The sequence below is a fragment of the Stylophora pistillata genome, chromosome 9, assembly GCF_964205215.1.
Source record: "Stylophora pistillata chromosome 9, jaStyPist1.2, whole genome shotgun sequence".
Lineage (NCBI taxonomy): Eukaryota > Metazoa > Cnidaria > Anthozoa > Scleractinia > Pocilloporidae > Stylophora > Stylophora pistillata.
In genome coordinates, this window is record NC_142527.1 from 19,293,746 (window position 1) to 19,310,200 (window position 16,455).

General features: G+C 36.7%; 2 protein-coding genes and 1 pseudogene across 3 annotated transcripts in view; 2 read left to right on the forward strand and 1 right to left on the reverse strand.

Annotated features, from left to right (window-relative positions):
* Positions 1-5,067: 5,067 nt before the first annotated feature.
* On the forward strand, positions 5,068-6,476 carry LOC111331357 (uncharacterized). Its single transcript, XM_022936462.2, has 2 exons — positions 5,068-5,448; positions 5,573-6,476. Exons 1-2 carry the CDS (start codon positions 5,237-5,239, stop codon positions 6,090-6,092), a joined length of 732 nt encoding a protein of 243 aa, XP_022792197.2. The 5' UTR covers positions 5,068-5,236; the 3' UTR covers positions 6,093-6,476.
* LOC148723669 (uncharacterized) lies at positions 6,326-8,053 on the reverse strand (annotated as a pseudogene). The gene is made up of 2 exons (XR_015991418.1): positions 7,002-8,053; positions 6,326-6,910 (listed from the first exon to the last, which is right to left on the reverse strand). The product of XR_015991418.1 is annotated as an uncharacterized LOC148723669 (transcript).
* A 3,174-nt stretch (positions 8,054-11,227) lies between these two features.
* LOC111331360 (glycine receptor subunit alphaZ1) overlaps positions 11,228-16,455 on the forward strand; it is a 47,464-nt gene continuing 42,236 nt past the window's right edge. The window contains exon 1 of the mRNA XM_088734203.1: positions 11,228-11,281. The gene's annotated coding sequence lies outside the window, so the exon portion shown is untranslated. The remainder of the gene's footprint in view (positions 11,282-16,455) is intronic.

A 16,455-nucleotide genomic window follows, 5' to 3' on the forward strand; every position in this document is an offset into this window, starting at 1 on the left:
TGAACACGTAAGTTTCTATTTTCGTAAAACCCCGCCAGAGAAAGGCCTGGTACATTACTATCCCAGAAAGCCAAAGGATACGTCAAAACAAGGTAAATAGCGGCCAAATTGTGCAGTTACAGGGACTTGTGTCTTTCGTGTTCTTCTCTCCTAAAATTGGGGTATTTAAAAGTGGCGTATCGGTCTTTTGAGCTCTGTGAAAATACGAAGAGTCTCCCGGCTCAAGGAAAATTAGTGGGCCAACATATTCGACTGTTTACGAGCGATTTAGTTGAGCAAACTTCTGCAGAATGCATATCGAACTACGCAGTTGAGAATCTTCACAAGGTTGTTCCCACGACAAAAGAATTGTAACACCTAGTCGAAGCAGATTTTAAGAGTTTGTATGGGAAAATGGAGTCAGAATTATCAGTTTACTCTTACACCTTCGGAAAAGGTAGGCTTGAATTTGAGTATTTCTTTTTCGTAGCGATGGACGCTTTGACTGATGCAGGCTGCATCTCCAAGTATGCAGCGAAAGAATATCCCATTCTTGGACAGCTATTTTGAAAAAACAATCCTTTCCCATACATTTTCTTATACTGTTTCGGCGCCATTTTGCTTGTAACACGAGAATCGCCTCCGCCATATGGTCCCAAATTTCTAGCAATTGTAATTCTGCTCCTTGATTTCGCGTGAAAATTATTCCTATTTATTTAGTATTATTTATTTAAGAACCTCCTATTCCGTATTAATTTCAATTTTTAACCTGAAACTGAGAGAATCCTAAGATTTTGTTTTACATTTCCCCTTGGCTCGATCGTCAACAACTTTTTTTTCAATTAAAAAGTATTTGGCTCTGAAATTACTAAATGATTATGATCGATCGTTTCGTAAAATGCAAGGTTCGTGGGATCAAAAACATTTTTGATGGCTGATGACGATAACAATACACGGAGAAACGAGACTTAATTCAGAATCTCTTTACACGACCTCGGGTTACTACTTAAGCCGAGTGGAATCACCTTTACGAGTAATGCTTTAGCAATCAAATGTTTAGAGGCGCTGTAAAGCCGAGTCAGCCCTCATTGCCGGGTAACCCTTGTCGATGACGCGGCCGGAAGGATGGAGGTTTGTAAAATGCTCTCATGCAAAAACTGTCCCTAAAGCAAACCCGGCCGTTTGTACTCAATTAAATACGTTTGATTTTAACTTATGTGCTACTTTTTCGACCTACTCGACTTTGCATTGTTTTCCTTTCTCATGTCATATTTATTGCCCATGGTTACTGTTTTTTTTAGTCTATAGAAAGGTAGGCTTGTGTCAGTCTCGAAGCAAGCCACATCCTTGAATATAGTCTGGAAACTCAGGTCTGTGTGAAATTTAGATTTTTAGTATTCTTTTGCGGCGATTCGACCTGGGTACAAATCGACCCAGGCTCGTGCACATAGGCTCACAGATCGAATGGTTTCTTAGTTTTGTTATTGCACGAAAATTAAAACACAGGAAATTATTCTTGATCAAATTGTTTGACTCGTACACATTTCTTCCCTTAATCATTACGTAACTGTGATATGAAGCGTCAAGCTTCGTTCTCCGTGCTGTTTGAAAGGTAATTAAATCCGAACACTGCAGTGGAGATGTGTTTAATGTTTAGGCTAGGTGTTTCATTCAGTTCGTTTCCTTTACAAGTTTGAGTGGCGATTAAATCGATTATAAATGAGATGGAAGCATCAAATTGCCTTTGACTACTTGGTTGATCATTTTGAATCTGATGGAGGGCATCTAAGTTAGCGTTAAATTGTTATCTCGTAACTTTGATCAGGAGAGAAAAAGAGAGATTTAAGGAATAAGGGAAGTTTCGCGAAATGGCTAAATTACGTGATGAGCTTTGATTAGGGAGCAGGCAGGTCTGAATGAAAAAAAAAAGGCTAAAACGGCCTTCATCTTTTTCCTACTAATTTCTTTCTCTGCTAGAAAAAAGAAGAGTGTTCTTACTTTAACAATTCTCTTCGTTATTGAGAGTTTAAGTGTCTTCTTTGCTACATTGTACTGATGATAGCGACATGATCTGATAGCGACATGTTCTGAAAATCTCATTCCCTTCAGGTTTCACAAATTTGACATAAAAAAAAAATAGGTTATTCGCAGTATTTTTCTCTAGGCAAAAGAAAGCGTAAAATTAGTCGTCGTAAACTTTTAACATCTTTTATCCTCCTCTGGTAAACTTTTTTGGTCATGAAACTACTTACTTTGCCGTAATTAATCTTAGCGATGAATTATGGCAACCTTAGATTTTCTAATGAAATACAACTTTGCCGTCATGGTTGCATCATATTACTGATCTCTTAGATTAACATTATTGATTGTACTTGAACTGTGTTGTCAAATCGATGTATGGATTAAAACCTTCTGAAAATTACACAAACTGAATTTATTGCATGCCCGAAGCAATTTCGTCGGCGAAACACCAAAGCTTTATACTTTGGATTAAATTCGTCACATATTACGAATAACATTTTCAATGTTCCCAGCCGTAGCGTATTTTTAAAAGAATGTGATGATTCAGCAAAAACTGACCTCAGATAATTGAAAGCTCAGATACCTAGGTGACGGAATGCTATTGGTCATGTAAAGGGAACTAGAAGAAACATGCTAGAGAGAGTTCTGTGGTACTTGAACTGCGAACTTCCTTCTCAGCTGGCAATATGAAATCATCAAAAAATCTAATTTAGGATTGAAATCGTACCACAATTTTTACACAAAGTCAAGAATGTAAATATAGATCATATTAAACTCTGTACGTCTTATCAATGACGATAAGGAAAAATATTGCAAAGGTCAGGTACTAATAAAAGACCAAAAAAAAGTGGAGAAGAATTTTTCACTTTTTATTAAGTTGGTAAGAAAATTAACCTTGAAAAAGTTCAGATCTTTGAAACTTCTCCCATGATTACAATGATTTAAATAGCATCCGCAAGAGATATCTTTTAGCGCTATTAGTTAAGTCGCAATAGGGGTAAATACGAATCAAGTGCGTGTAATGAAAAACGTCGAGCCAAGCTTCTGTCTTGCAAATTTATTTTCTTTTAATTTCTTGCTGTTCAGCTGGGGTTAATGGAAAACTCATATCGTTTATCAACGTTTTCTCCCAAGACTGTGCTTACTAAACTATGAAACACCAAAAGCCACCAGAATTGGGGTGATTATTTTTAAGGAATTTTTCCATTCTATAACTTTTTTTAGAGATGACACTGGTTGCACATAAGAATCTTCCACATGCTAATTTGTATGTATAATTAATATCATCAGGCAGTCTTTGATTCAGATATTTTTTTAAACAAAATAGTTTCTAATCTGATCGTGATTTACGTGTTGTCATTCACTTTTCTCCGTAATGAACTTCAACTCGTCGACTCGAACTGAACCCTACCAGTAAATTAATGTCAATGATATTTGAGTTTTCGTTTTCTCGCATGATATGCAACCGTGGCTATTTACCTATTTCGTATGCGTTCTTATTAAAGGTGCAACTGTTTTCTACCTTAGATAGCAAATTCAAGTTCATATCGGGAAGCCTGTTTTCAACACTTCTCGATTTTACATATTTTATTTTCTTTGCAGCATCGTTGAATTATCGATCCATTTAATTATCTTCGTCACACCAGCCTTGTCTTTAGTGCAATGCGTTTTTGTGTATTCAGTATCAACCAATTATTATTTGGCCCAGTGCTTTGGTTAAACTCTAAGCATTGCTTAATTCCGGAGATAAAGAAAGATATAAAGTTAGTAAGAGAAGGTATCGGGAAAAAAACGGTTTAGAGCTACTAAGGGCGTGCATGAAAATGGCATAGACGCCTCTGTGTTGCTGGTAAAAGAGCTAAATCACGGTTTGTGACCTCGTCTTTTTCAACATTAAATTTGTTTTGTTTACTAACGTATCATTGCGATTCCAAGGTAAAAAAAAGTGTTTTATCCTGTGGCGACACTGAAATGTATTTGTGCACGATCCTCGCAATAAAGAGCACTATTTAAGCAACAGTGAAAATCAGACCTGAAAAAACTCAGGCCTCTACGGGATTTGAACCACTGACCCCTGCGATACTAGTGCAGCGCTCTACCAATTGAGCTAACAAGCCAACTGGGAGCAGGCCATCAAATTAGTCCGACATAAACCCGTAAGATGATAAATCAAACACAACGAATATATGAAATGTCTAGTTTTGATGATGACGTGCATTAAAAAAATGGAGGGGAGTCCAACGGTGCCATCATCATCTTTCTCAAATTTCACGAAAACCGCTGTTCATCAAACAGAATGGTAACCAATGAAATAAAAAATGTTAATAAAACCAAACCGAAATCAAATAGTTAGAAACAAATATACTTCTTAAAGTTCTGCATTCAACTTCATCCCAGTAAATATGTAAATCACAATGTAAGTTACAAGGCGGGTACAAGAGTCAATTCCGGTAAGTCAGTTGTTTGATCAAACCTATAGTTCATGGAAAAGTACAGTGCTTGCGAGTAAGCTTTCTAAAGGAGTAACGATCATTAAAAAAAGACGGAAAGAAAGATGGAAAAAAATAAAAATTGTTGCCTTCTGTTCCATTACTTATACGTTCCTGGTTTTATAGTATTAATTGCATTCACCTTTAGATTTTGCAGTCTCGGTCATTCAATTTGAAACGTAAATTTAATTAATCTTGCTGTAAATTGGTGTTGCTGAAAGCATTATATATGAAGTTGTTGGGGACAAATTTCCCTCGACACAATAAATGAAAGAATATGAAGAGCTTACACTTGTAGATAAAATGATATGACAGAATTATTCTAAAAAGTAGAGGGAGATTGTTTGGGAAGAACGTATAAAATGGTCAATTCCTTTTTTCGTGTGAATGCACCTGACAAGGCAACATTCGTTACTTTATACTTTAGCTAAGAAACATTTTCAAATGAGAAGTGTTGAGATAACTCTGCCGATGTCGATGCAGAATTTCAAAAAACACCGTGACTTTCATATGTGTTCTTGCCAAATCATCCACTCCTTAGTAAACTTCAAGTGCCTGAGCCTAAGAATGGGAAAAGAAAATTGGATCTCGTATTTCAAAGTGCGCGACAAGATGCACTAGAGAACTTAAGCACCAGGCTATTTTGCGACGGCGACGGTGACCGGAAGTGACTTTTTGTTCCGGTAGGCGTTCTGGAGTTGTCTGTCAAGTCGCCTTCGTTTCGCGCGAACGTGAGAACCTTCATTATGGCGTTGTATCCAGAATGCGAGTATTTTTCCCTCACTAGCTTGGCTCAAACTTGTTGTAACATTTTATTTTGCTCTTGTTACCTTTTTAGAATTATTTTCTTTCATGTTGTTCAAACTGTATACTCAAATATAGATAAACACACGGACATTTTCATTTCTCGTAGCTTTGAGCAAAAGATGTCGGCGCCCGCCTCCGATGGAAAGGCAAAGTAAGCTTAACTTTGAGTCTTTCGAAGACATTTCAACGGAAAATATTTTTATGTTTATCTTAACAAGTTTACATTTTTCCTCGACCATCGTTCAAATAGATGAATTGTCGTATTTTGCTTTTAGAGCTATGGAGTGGACTGAAGATCATGATGTTATTTTGCTTCGAGAAATCCTGGCGAGCGATTTGTTTTCATTCAAAAAAGGAAGTGTTGCCAGGGGAGAAAGGTGGGAATCGATCACAGAAAAGTTAAATCAAGTGAAGACACTCTGTTTTCATCTCAAAGACAAGAGGGCAGTAAGAGACCGATGGGTTCTTCTCCAGAAGAAGTATAAGGCTAAGATGCATCAAGAAGAAACTGCAAGTGGAATATCCGTGGACGATATGTCTGAAATAGATGTTTTGCTAGAAGAACTCGTCGGGAAAGAAGAAAGCTTAAACAAAGTTGGTGATGCTCAGTCAAGAAAGCAAAAAGAAGATAAAAGCAAGGCAGAGGACATAAGGCAGAAAGCTTTAGAGCGATACAGCGAAACGAAAAAGCGAAAGTCAACAGAGAATGGCGACGAATGCGTGGAGAAACCGAAGCGCCAACGGAGAAGTGCTCGCACCGAACCACTAGTTGAATTCATGCAAGAGAAAGTCTAGACTGAGCGAGAATTACGACAACAAGAGCTGGATCTAAGAAGACTAGAGCAAGAGCAGAATCAGCGAGTGATGGTGACTGTCTTACAGCAACAACAACAAACAAATCAAGCCATTCTGTCGGTTATTGAAAAGCTTCTTGAGAAGAAGGAATGACATTTTCCCTAAGTATGAACATGTAAAGTCAGTGTTTATTTGTTTCAGAAAAAAGACAGGTATTTGTTGAAATTGATGTCTTATTATTTACTTGCGTTTTGTGAATTCGAAAAAAAAACCAAGTTCATTCATTATTATTGTTACAAGTTTGATCACTTCTGCATTGTTGACCACCAAGAAGAATTCAAGTACTTAATGAATTTGTGTTTAATTAAAATGGCCTTCATTTCTGCTCGGTTTATTTGAGAGAATTTATCTAAAATAATACTGCAATGAAGGGGGGTCTAGACCAAAAAACTCTGAGGTTTTGTTTCCATATAGGCAGGTAACAGCATTATTAAGAAGTGCACATACAAGATACATTTTTCCCACACTACTCATTCCAATTTTCAGGTTTTTCTTAAAATCCAAAAACTTGAAGTCGTTGATGATGTCACCAAAGAGCCACTCCACCGTTACTCTAACAGAACTCATGTCAAAATTGAATTGTTCCATCATCGGTGTTAGGACACCATGGCGAAATGGGGCCTGTAGGTGTATTCGCAGCGGATAGGCGGGATCACCATAAACACTCATGGGTTGGCCAGTTGGGGAAAATGCATTCCTTTCCAATTCCTGGAGAAGATTGGAATCTACCAACATGCTTGCATCATGTTTTCTCCCCTCTGCATACAAAAAGGGATAAATAAAATTAATAAATTAAAGAAACCTTATGTGGCAGCTTATATTCATGGCATCCCAGTGAACATAACTTACCGACAGGCCCATACATATTTCCAATGAGTCCATTTGGTAGAGCGACGGACTGAAACTTGAGGGAATGTACACGTTATGGCCATTGTACACTATTCTTTGGTGTTGGCCTGGGCGAGAAATTGGTCTGACTGTTCCATCAATAAACCCAAAGCAGTTGCTGAGAGGTGCACCTTTTGCATGAATAACATCTGCATACTCCTGTAGCATTGGCGGACTCAATATATCAAAATTCCATTGTGAAATACGATGACCATGGCTCAAAAAAATATGATCCATCATTGTATTGGTAATCATACTTATCTCAGGAACTGGTCTTGCGAAACGATGAATCATGTCTGAATAGCGACATGGATACGAGAAGCGCTTCAGAAGCATACAAAGCCCTTCAGTTCGGTGACACGTTGTTCTTTGTGGACAGCGGATAGTGCCTGGTAATTGAAGGACATTTGCCAATAACGTTATGTCCTGTTTTCGCACTCTGAACTCCGCTAAACACTCTGATTCATCCATCTGGTCGAAATCAAACTCAGGGTATGAGCTGTAAGGGAATTCTGGATTCTTGGAACTGTAACTTTCGTACAAGGTCAAAAATTCTTCGTCACTGATGATTTTACTATCGTACAAAAAAAGAAGCAGATTTCTCATCTCACTGAAGGATGACATGCTCTCACACAGCTTATCTTAAAAGCGAACAGAGTTTGCTACCGACGTCGCCGCCGCAAACCTCGTCTAGCTGCTTAACGTTTATATTTTGGCGGGAACGACGTTGTTCTCTTCCCAGGCTCTTTCGGTCGCTAAAGTTGCCGTTGCCTCAAAAACGACCGGTGCTTAAGTTGCCTACTTAGTCCCAAGGAAACGTGCATCCTGAGTAGCTGCCATATTAATAATGTGGATGGGTTTCGCACCCTTGAGAGCTGAAAATGCTTTCGCAAGTTGTTTTGCACTTATAGGTCTTACATTTGTTTGTTTTGGTTTCGAATGGAAAAGAACAATTAGAGAATACTACGATCACTGTTGAAAGTTGGCCGTGTAATTAGGAAAAGATAATGAGAAAAACCGCAGACCTGATATCCTATCTTCTCAGAGTAGTACATTTGGCAATCTGAATTTTTAACCTTTCTTTCTATTACGAGTAAATCAAGTTAAAGATGGAAAGCCTACTATATTGTTATTTTGAAAAAGAATTTGCAATAATCCATAACAGGTAGCTTGGAATTTCATAATTGAATTTAATATTTGGTCTTTGTCTATGTGTATTGAGATACTTTAATTAGCCGCCACCAGCTTCATTTCACACAGTTACGAAGGTCCTGTGATAAAAAGCTCTTTAGATGAAAGTTATCAAACATACACCATTAATGCCGTGTTTGCTTTGAGCTTAAATATGCAGGAAAACCCTTAGTAATGGACTAGCTAAAACAGTCAACATCGCCTCATGAATTCTTAGATTTATTTGCGAAAATTATTTCTCGAAAATTAGCTTCTGTTCTGATGGCGTACTTTATCCGACACAGCTTCTCTCTCTTGACTTTCAGTGTCCTTTTTCTTTGTTTCTACATATTTTAATGTATTATATGTAGGTTACTACGAGACATTGAAAGCTACAGTAAAATTAATTAAAGTGCAGACACCATGAAAAACTGTCGCAATTTGCTTTCTTAGTGTAATTCATTTGAGACATTTCTCAACAGACTTTTATGAAGCCGTGTAATCTTAACGTCATTTGCATAATACGATGATAGGACTGTTACTTAATCACCCGCGTTAGTGATTCAAAATAGAGATGTCGAAACCGTATCTATCTTTGAGAACTGCGATGCTATCGTGCCTTGTGGTTCAAAAAGCAGTGCTCATCGTTCAGTAACAGAGAGTTCAGTCTGTGGTTAATTAAAACACAAATGAAACACTGGTAGGAAAAAGCATTACGTTTACTCTTCAAACACACTGCATTGGTACCGATTTATGGAATATGGCTGAAAAACCAGCCTCGAATTCAGGTTGATTGATTAAAGGTTGGTAAAAGTTTTGAAGGATTAATCCTCTAGTACGTTTTCCAACAAATATTTAGGCTGTTGAAGTTGATTTTCTGTGCAAAACCTTCAAGGGTTCTTCTTTTAGCTCCGAGGTACAGTATTGGGCGATGCAAATTGACCTCGCTTTAATGGAAATAAACGAGATTAATGTTTTATGCCCGCAACACCGTAGGGTCTCACGTAACGCATATCACAATGTGCAATGTCTCGAGGATTTTTTGATAGGCATAGGTAGCAAAATGATCTGATAAAAAATTTGCCTTGAGTACAACAGATTTTATTAATTATTATTTTTGAAAGAATAAAGGAGTCACTCTTTTCTAACCAAAGTTTTAAATTTTGAATGTTTTGTAAGTAAACGCGGATGTAAAAACTACTTTGGTTTCCAGTTTTTGGAATGCTGAAGGTTAATTTTTATCTTTAATTATTATTGATATACACAATAACAAAGGAGCCACTAACAACTTTGACTTTGATTTTCTCCAAGTAATTATTTTCTTGCAAAAATAATCGTTAAAATTGCAAACATATTCGCGAAGAAGACTGGATTTTGAAAACACATCTGATTTGAGGAAAGCGGAAACAAGCTATGTTTGAGCACAACTCAAAGACTCCTGAAAATTTCTTTTTCCATATTCCTCCTAACTTTGATGAAGATAAGATTATGCTAAGGAGTTTTTTTATGTCGCTCATGATAGTTATTCTCGGCTGCGATGCTAAAGTTCCCGACGTTTTCTGATCATGTTGAAACCTAAATCTAAATAATCTGATGCTCGAAAACGAAAAAACTTGTTTTGAATCAATCCAAAGCAAGCCCTCGCCTCTTGTATAGGTTTTTCGGTATCAATAATCATTTGCAATCATTGTTTGTAGATATACGTTAACTAACATGGACATCTTCATATATCAAGAATTTCAAAATTTCATTTCTTGTGCGGCGCTAAGATCAAAAGGATATGAACTTGTTTCGCACGAATACTGCTTGAAATAAATTTAAAAGTACGCTTCATTGTTCTATTCTTCTTACTTAAAATCGTATTTTATATAAATAGTGCATTTATCAAAATGGCTGGTGACATCGAAGAGTCATCGAAAGGAAATGTTATCCTTGAGGAAAAACCATGTGCGAAATTTCCGCGCAACCTATACCATTGGAGAAAAACCAACTAAGTTGTTCTAAAACTTGGAGTAAATACAATGCTTTCAGCATACGAACATCGGTAATTGTTTCGAGTTAAAAAAACGCATTCTCGCCTGAAACAACGCGCGCAATAAACAGAACTTTGTAGGATGACAAAATATGCCTTAGGTGCTTCTATAGTTGTTAGATACTGTGTGGTTTGAAATTTAATATTATTGATTTTAAGGTTCTATTTGAGGAGCAGTCTGCTAGAACAATCAATATAGATCTCGTTAACGATAGCACAATGCTCTGAAATTACTTTTCCTAAAAAATTACCTCTGTGGAAAAAAATTAATATTTCGAACGTGCCTTCATTTAAGCTTCTCCTGCTCCACTGGATGTTTTTAGAAGTAAAGAAAAAAGCTGGTGGGAAGTCTTTGACGTAGTGTCTAAATTTACTCGTATTCTAATATAAGTTCGTTGTGATAATGGTCCCTACAACTGTTTTCAAATATAAGAGGATTCTATAGCGAAAACAGAAAATCGAACTAACATTTAGTAATACGACTTTGGCTCATATACCAGCGGGGAATCTCACGGGGTAGTTTGTTATTTACGTGATCTTTTGAAATGGCACCACATCGTCCATTTTAGAAGTTTCTGGTAGTAAGAGTTTATCCCCCGCACACTTGTCTTTGATGAGAAATTTTGTTAGAACATCAAATTGAAAGGCACTTTGACGCTATTCTACTCCAGACTATACATTATCTATGCTATCGTGGGCGACTGTGCTCTAACTCTTTCTCTCTCAATGCATTTAGCACACGTGGTCCAAACTTCTTCGAGAAAAAATTAAAAACAATATTTTTAGTTTTTTAGTGGGAATGTTGCTCGGCTATTCGTGACACAAACACAAATGTTTTGAAAATCAAGGTAAACGCGGTAGGTAGGCGACTTGATGTTCGCGTGGTAGAAATTGCCTATCGCCAGAAGAGAACATTGGATCTAATCAAACTTCTACGCGGGACACTGTCAATGTAAATATCGCTTGAATGGAGGGGGATGGCCAGTTGATGCATTTTTATTTTTTGGCAAAGGTTATCCTTAGAGTCGACTGAGTCGCGGTAAGAAATTGTTGTTGTTTATTACCTCTACAGTTATAGATCTTAGCGCTGAGTTTGATTGATGCTTGAAAATAGCCTGGTGTAGATTACAAATGTTTGTGGAAACAATGTGGACAGACATTGGTTTTTTTTTTTTTTGCAAAATTCTGATCCTTCGCTTCAGTGCTATCCTTTCCCTTTTTTCCGCCTTTCTCTATACCGTTTTTTTTTTTGTTTCTGGCTCTCTTTGTCAGACAATCCAAATGAGAGAAACACACACCCCAAAAAACATTTTCTTTTTTAAAAGAAGTATTTTTTTCGTCTCTGTAGAAGAGGTTTCTACTAAGTTGGATGTGCACAGAAATATAAGTTTCGAAATATTTATCATTCCTCCTGAATGGGCTTAAAAGTACTCTGTGTCTTTGAAATAGACATAGCGGATCGGATCATCATTTCTCTTTTCAAAAAAGCAGAAGGTAGTAAGGGAATTTACAAATTTTGATAGCATACATTTATTGACTGCAATTTTTATTTCAGTCCTATTAACTGCCTGGTTGGTTATTCTGCACCATCCTAGTTTGTTTTCGCGAAGCTTTTTCATTGCCCAATTTTCGTATAAAAATCGCTTAGCGTCTATATTCATTTAACTGAGAAGGGAAGCCGCTAAAACTTTGCTATTTGGTTGTTGTAATTTTCTTACTCACAAAAAAATTAAAGCATTCTTATAATGTTCCTAATGTTCTGGTCTTTCGTTAGCTGTCCCTTTGAAAACTGTTAGTATTTCTTTATTTAATTTTCAGAATCTGCAGTAAGTCTTTATGATATAGTGGGGTTCAGTGAAGAGACGTTCTTTTCTGCCACAAACTTAAATTTTGTGTGCTAACAGATGGTCCTTTTATCTCTTAGAAATTATTAATTTCGTGTTATGTTGTTACGTTTGAGTCTGAATAGTGACCCGTTGAAATAAAGTACTTCGCGTCTCTTTCGCGGCGGTAAAATAAAGGTAAACTTTAGTGGTCTATAAAAAATTCTGCCATATATACTTACAAATCATAATGTACATCATCTTAAAGCCTTATCTTTGTGTTTTCATTCCTCCTATTCTCTATCTTGGCCCGCCATAAGCGGCAAGTCCAGGTTTAAAATAGTTTGGGCTATTTTGTCAAAATTGCAATGCGAACCGCTGAACAGCTGTAACGACCCATTTAAAGGCCTTTAAAAAGGTCTTGTATGACATATTTACAGCCCAAAATATATGACATCTTTTAATTTGTCAAAGTTTCTTTCTTGGCCCGCCATAGGTGGCTCGTCCAGCTTTCAAAGAGTTCGGGCTAAAAAATGACAAAAAATGTAATGCGATCCGTTGAATGGCTGTCACCCAAGAGGTCAGGGCTAATCTTTCAGCTTGGGTAGGAATGTACCAAATACATGCCGCCGCCTAAGTCGGGCCAAGAAAGAAACTTTGAGGAATTAAACTAAAAGGATAAAGCTTGAAGAAGATATATATTTTGATTCGTAAATATATCATACAAGACCTAAAGATTTCTGAAGAAAATTGTTAATTTGAACTCTGTCGTGGAATGAACGAGATATCATTCGTCTTGTAACGAGCGTGGGACATAGAAAAATTCTGATTCCCCATCAGAAATCAAACCCTAAACCCTGTAATTTCGTTATATAACGCTCTATCACTGAGCTACAACTTGAAAACTATACAGTAAGTTACATACAGGATCCGGGATGCAAATTCACCTAAAGATTATGCATTTTGTCCTGGGTAAGAATTGCACTTGACCTTGTCATACCCATTCTCAAAATTAACCAAGAATAACTGGCAGCCCGGCTGATTTAGTCCTTTCGATATTGTTTTAGTTCTTTTTTCAGTGATGACAAGCCTTTCGAGGCTTACGAAAACTCAGCCAAGATTGTGGAAACTATTTTGAAAAATTACGACGAAAGAATCAGACAAGGAGTGAAGGGTAAGTCAACCTCCAAGGTCATCTTCAGTGTAAAAGAAAGTAATGCTCTTTTTCGCTGGTAAAGAAAACAAAGTTTGATTTACTGATTTTAAGGTAATAAGATCGAATTATCAGCAGGCTTAACCGGATAAACTGAAAATTAAGGCTCAAAGCTTCTTTGCTGGCATCCATATTTACAACTTGTAACGTTAAGGGTGACGCTTGGGCTATCATGATCTCCTGTACTGATTTAGCGTGTGTAAAAAAAAGGGAGAATATCTGAAAATTTACCTTTAATCCTTTGCAATAGATTATTTAGATGACCTCGCGATTAACCAATGAATGGAATTGTTTTAGTTTAAATCTACCAGTCGTTAAAGCCCAAGACTTAACAGCAATAATAGCTGATTTTCTCTTTATTCTATTGCTGTGCTTGATTCCACACTTGATTAGCGGGTCGGTATTTACATAATAGAGGCTTTATTTCTATGACCTTGGCTCGCCAGATAAACCTATTGGAATTTTTTTTTAAAGACGATTATCGCGACCTATGGTTTATTTATTGTTTCTTTTTTTTCTCCTGCCTCGTATATTTTTTTGATTTAGCGATAACTGTCTTTCTGTGAAATTAAAATTGACCAACTCCTAGTGCCAAAATAAGGGACAGTAGACGAAAATGGGAATTCTGCTTAACATGATCGCAATGATTTATAAATGGATGCAGTGTGTAACAAACTGCGACTGAATAAACAAACGGTCTTCAATTATATTTTAGATGTAAAATCCTATTGGATTTATATGTAGGTTAAGTTCCTTTTTCAGCGGAACAATTTTTTTTTTTTTTAAACAAGGTGTTGGCATTCACACACTATCATTGAAAGTTCTCATCCAAACGACCAATTAGTTGAAATAATTGACCGGAAACTTGATATCGTGTCTATCGTTCTGCATATTGATGTTTAATTACTTCCTGATGTTCGTTTTCTGATAGGGTGCCATTTATAAAATAGGCACGCATAGAATGGAAACACGTCAAGGACATCCTTTATAGGTTCAGTTCCTCGTCGAATCAAGAAAATAATTTTGAGCGACGTGGTTCGAAAGTAAAAAAGTGAAACGGGTATCTCACAGACTTCCGTGTCGCATTTAATAATTGGCTGTTCCTGAAATAATTTTCTTTTCTTGTCTAATATTCCAGGGAAAGATCTAAAATTTTGTCTTTGCATCTAGTTTTTCCACCACCTGCATCTTAGGACCAAGAGGGCTTTTAAGCTCGTGGAAGAGGAACAATTTTGAGTTAAATTTTAAAAAGTTATAATATGTATATAAGAACGATCCTTCGCAGTAAAGCACTATTTGAGCAATAGTGGAAATCAGACCTGAAAAAAATTTCAGGCCTGTACGGGATTCGAACCACTGACCTCTGCGATACTAGTGCAGCGCTCTACCAATTGAGCTAACAAGCCAACTGGGAGCAGGCCATCAAATTAATTCGATATAAACCCGTAGATGATAAATCGAACAACAACAAACATATGAAACATATGAGTGAACTGCGGTTATGAGACGTATATAAGAACGATCCTTCGCAGTAAAGCACTATTTGAGCAATAGTGGAAATCAGACCTGAAAAAAATTTCAGGCCTGTACGGGATTCGAACCACTGACCTCTGCGATACTAGTGCAGCGCTCTACCAATTGAGCTAACAAGCCAACTGGGAGCAGGCCATCAAATTAATTCGATATAAACTGGTATAAATCGATATAAATTTGATGGCCTGCTCCCAGTTGGCTTGTTAGCTCAATTGGTAGAGCGCTGCACTAGTATCGCAGAGGTCAGTGGTTCGAATCCCGTACAGGCCTGAAATTTTTTTCAGGTCTGATTTCCACTATTGCTCAAATAGTGCTTTACTGCGAAGGATCGTTCTTATATACGTCTCATAACCGCAGTTCACTCATATGTTTCATATGTTTGTTGTTGTTCAAAGTTATAATATGATGCAATCTTTTAATATTATGCACCGTGAACTGTAATGATCGTTTTCTTCTTTATAGGGGCCAATTTCCAATGATCGAGTGTTTATAACTACCTCCATTACCTTTTGAAGTTTAGCTGACACAGTTTCGCAGACTTGAATTTTTTTATGCTTATTTTTCCATCTGCTGTGAGTGAAACTGGAATTCTTATCGGGGCGGCAGTACTAAGATATTTTGGTAACCAGGTTTTTATCTTTAATCTGATGCTAAGGTTTAGTCGAATTTGCCACTACAACATTGTGTTTATTATGCAAATATTTTATTTGACGAAAGAAGCAAATGTCATGAGTTGTAAGCATCGTTTTCTTCTTTTCGAGGCCTAACTTCCAATTATGGACTTTTTCAGGATCCAGTTATAAAGTAATAATAACTACCTCCACTACATTTTGAAGTTTAGCCAACATAGTTTCGCATACTATTTTTTCTACTTTTCTTACAATGTAGATAAGAAGTCATTGGTGCTGTTCTTGTGTTTGATGTTTTCTACCTTCTTTCTTTATCTTGATTTTTTTTTGTCTAGAACATTAATATTCAAATCTACGCATCATTATCCACACTCACGCCATCATTTGTGACAAATAAATATAACTATCCGTGAGAAAGTGGCGTTAAGTATGCTTTCAACGATTGCTTACGTCTCCTATTGTAACAAATGAGGCTTCGTGCGATTAGACTTCTTTTTAACCTTGTTTTTCTCAAGATTAATTCAGCGAAAGTGTTAGATAATCTAAATTTTGTTTCTTCTACCTTAGCAGCCCTTTTGACCTAAAGATAAAAACGTTGGAAAATTTTAAACATCAGATTGCCGTATTTAGAATGTGACGCAAAATGATCTATTTTGAAATTGTGCTCCTCATGTAACTACTTCCTTTTTGACAAGATGTGGTCCTCTCGTTTTCACCATAATTGGTTTTTAATTGGTTCTTAAAAAAGTGCTATGAATCGAGAACTGTTATTAAGTTTAACCTGATGCAGCCAACATTAATTAAAGAATTGACATAAAAAAACCCTGAAATTAAGTACATTTATTTACGTTGTATAATTGCATCTGATATCATCTGATCTGTTCTAACGAACCTGAAAGTGTTAGCCTGGCCAATAGCGAGTAGAGATGGATCTAGCGCGCACGGAGTACGTCCTTTATCGCTGTTTACGAACAAGTTTTAATAATCATTTCTTTATAAATTCCCTTCAAGACAT

Coding starts and splice junctions, on each gene's coding strand:
- LOC111331357 (XM_022936462.2), top strand. CDS start 5,237: ATGGCGTTGTATCCAGAATGCGAGTATTTTTCCCTCACTAGCTTGGCT. Junction 5,449..5,572: donor GCCTCCGATGGAAAGGCAAA/GTAAGCTTAACT, acceptor TTTTGCTTTTAG/AGCTATGGAGTGGACTGAAG.